Source organism: Setaria viridis, chromosome 5, assembly GCF_005286985.2.
Source record: "Setaria viridis chromosome 5, Setaria_viridis_v4.0, whole genome shotgun sequence".
In the NCBI taxonomy this organism is placed as follows: domain Eukaryota; kingdom Viridiplantae; phylum Streptophyta; class Magnoliopsida; order Poales; family Poaceae; genus Setaria; species Setaria viridis.
The window spans coordinates 16,498,496-16,501,124 of NC_048267.2; the positions used below are offsets into that span (position 1 = coordinate 16,498,496).

Sequence of the window (2,629 nt, forward strand, 5' to 3'; positions counted from 1 at the left end):
GGCCCATCGAGGACAGGGGCCCTGCTCAATTTCTATTACCTAGTATTTTTGGACTAAGAAGGTCCACGTTCAACTTATGGCCCAGGTCCATCACAAATATAAGCTTGGTTTTGACTGCCAAAAGCCCAAAACATGGTCTCCATGTGAGAAATCGCCAAACCATTGGGCATTGGCTCTGCTCCAAGCCTCCAACACTTAAAAAGTAGAAGTATATGCAATATATATGAGACCAATGTCCCCACTCCCCACCACACCATGCATATATATGTAGTATTCATTTGGTCAAAGCCCAAAACTTTATCATGATATTGGACAACAATTAAGAAGGCTTTGCCAGTCTAGATCATCCCTCTTATGTGTTTCTCACACACATGTCACGTCAAAGAGAGTTTGCTGCATTTCTTCAGAAAAAAAGGCAGTAGAGGCCTCATAAACAGCATCAAGCAACCAAATCAACAAATACAACGCCGCCGCGGCGAAAGCAAAAGGTAATTGAGAAACCAAGATATGCCCACCAGTACGTTACATGTGGGGGCGAGCTGAACCAACACATTTGAAAACAGTTTCTTCAAAAGCGGTAGCAAAAGGCACGAATCTCTCTGGTTTGCTGATCAAGCGAGAGCAGCTTCACTCCCAGCTTAGTTGACGAGCCTGCAGTTCCTCCTGATCTCGCCGTCGCGGCCGGTCTTCACGCCGATGGCGGCCATCTTCACCATCGCCTTGGCGAACTTCTTCTCCCACGAACCCGGGAACCTGGCGTTGGCGCGCACCATCCTCGCGGTGTTGGGCGCCGACAGCAGCGCGGCGTCCGACGTGAACAGCACCTTGCGCGCCAGCACGTTCTTGTAGTATTGGTTGTCCAGCGCGTCCGGGGAGACCACGTCCTGGGTCACCGTCGGATCGTTGGCAGCGGTCGGGCTGGCCGGGCACTGCTTCCTCAGCTGCGTCGCCAGCGGAGCGGCGATGTCGGACGGCGAGCTCAGGCGTGCCTGGACGAAGGACGAGCAGTGGGACCGGCCAATGGAGTGCGCGCCGGAGAGCACCACCACGTCCTCGACGCTGAGCCCCTTGGCGGCGAAGGCGGAGACGAGGCTGGAGAGGTTGGAGGAGGGGCCGGGCAGGAACGTGAGGGTCTCGCTGGCGAGGGACTTGCGCCCGTCCAGCCGCCCCGCCGGCATGTGGAAGCTGACCTTAGCGTGGCTGAGGAGATAGGACGCGTCGCGCCCGGCGAAGGCGACGATGTCGGCGCAGGAGACCGTGCCGGGGCAGGCCTTCTCGACGGCGGCCTTGGCCGCGTCGATCACCTCGTAGCCACGCAGGCTGGGGTTGTTGGGCGCCCCCAGCTTCTCCGGCTGCGGGTTCGCCGCCGTCGGGTCGAGGAGCACGGACGCGTCGCAGCCCTGCAGCACACGCACACTTGCATTCGTCAGTCACACGACACACGTGCCATTTCTCGTCGGATGCATGCATGCCACATCAGAATGACTGTACCGTACCTCGACGAAGCAGTCGTGGAAGAGCATGCGGATGAGGCCAGCGCCGACGCCGGTGTTGGCGCGAACGGCCTTCTTCACCTCGGCCCTCACGAGGGCCTCGGCCCTGGGGCACGTCTTCCTGTAGTAGCCCACCTGCAGGCCATCGCACGCCGTGGCCAGAACCAGAGCGCACGAGACTAGTAAGCAGAGCTTAATGCTGGCAGCCATGACGACTGTCGTCTTAGCAGCTGGATGATGCTTGAGATCGAGCTGAAGAGGTCGATCAGGAGGTAGCTGCTGTGTTAGTGCGTACTAAAGATGCCTATTTATAGATATAGAAGAGTAGGTGCGGATGCATGGCATGGCATGGCATGGCATGCATATCGATATGGCATGCACGTTTATGTTAGGATATGTCATTAACCGTACCTTTATTTGGCTGGAGCTATAATACTGTTGCGCGGCTAGCTTTATTAGGCGGCTATGAGCAACCAAACACGGCTTGTCATGCTGGCAGAGTACTTTAAACACGTTTAGGCCATAGATTAGTCATCCTCACTACCTCCTTTTTGCAGCTCATGAACCATACTCTACGAGTGCCTGTCTCGGGAACGCCAATAAAGCGGACACCGCATATTGTTTTCTACTGGTACGTGCTTTTGTCTGACAGGATGTGCTGCCGAATAGAAATGATTGTGCAGAACTCGATCACGTTGGACTAAGGTCTACGTGATCCACCAACCACGCCAGAGGATTGACTAAACTAGACTAACGGCATGTGTCGTCGTAGTGTTGAGACGACGTGCAACATGCCAACAAACAATTCATGTGATTAGCAATAATCGACGTCCCATCCATATTCTCCCAACTTGCAGTGGGGATGAAGTCTTTGAGGCCAAGTTACACTGCAATCATATCTATTGGGCTCAAATCTCATCATGGCCCTTGCCCTGTCAAGGCCCATTTCAGGCTTCTAACCACAAAGTTTGATGCCACGCCCTTTCCTCTCCTCTCCTTGTAGCCAGGCCGTTTTTTTCTCTCGATGCGCATTTAAATGGACGTTCGAAAAATAAAGCATATAGAAAAAACTTATTTGGTTTCTTATTTACTTCCACGCACTGTACATACGCACTGTACATGTTGGATGATCATCA

General features: G+C 53.9%; 1 protein-coding gene across 1 annotated transcript; it reads right to left on the reverse strand.

Annotated features, from left to right (window-relative positions):
- Window positions 1–374: 374 nt before the first annotated feature.
- LOC117855674 (peroxidase 2) lies at window positions 375–1,791 on the reverse strand. The gene is made up of 2 exons (XM_034738055.2): window positions 1,497–1,791; window positions 375–1,400 (listed from the first exon to the last, which is right to left on the reverse strand). Exons 1-2 carry the CDS (start codon window positions 1,701–1,703, stop codon window positions 639–641), a joined length of 969 nt encoding a protein of 322 aa, XP_034593946.1. The 5' UTR covers window positions 1,704–1,791; the 3' UTR covers window positions 375–638.
- Between the last annotated feature and the right edge of the window lie 838 nt (window positions 1,792–2,629).

Excerpts from the sequence above, each read along its gene's own strand:
- LOC117855674 (XM_034738055.2), bottom strand. The coding sequence starts at position 1,703 with ATGGCTGCCAGCATTAAGCTCTGCTTACTAGTCTCGTGCGCTCTGGTT. Across the intron at positions 1,401-1,496 it reads TCCACGACTGCTTCGTCGAG|GGCTGCGACGCGTCCGTGCT; the intron begins GTACGGTACAGT and ends CGTGTGCTGCAG.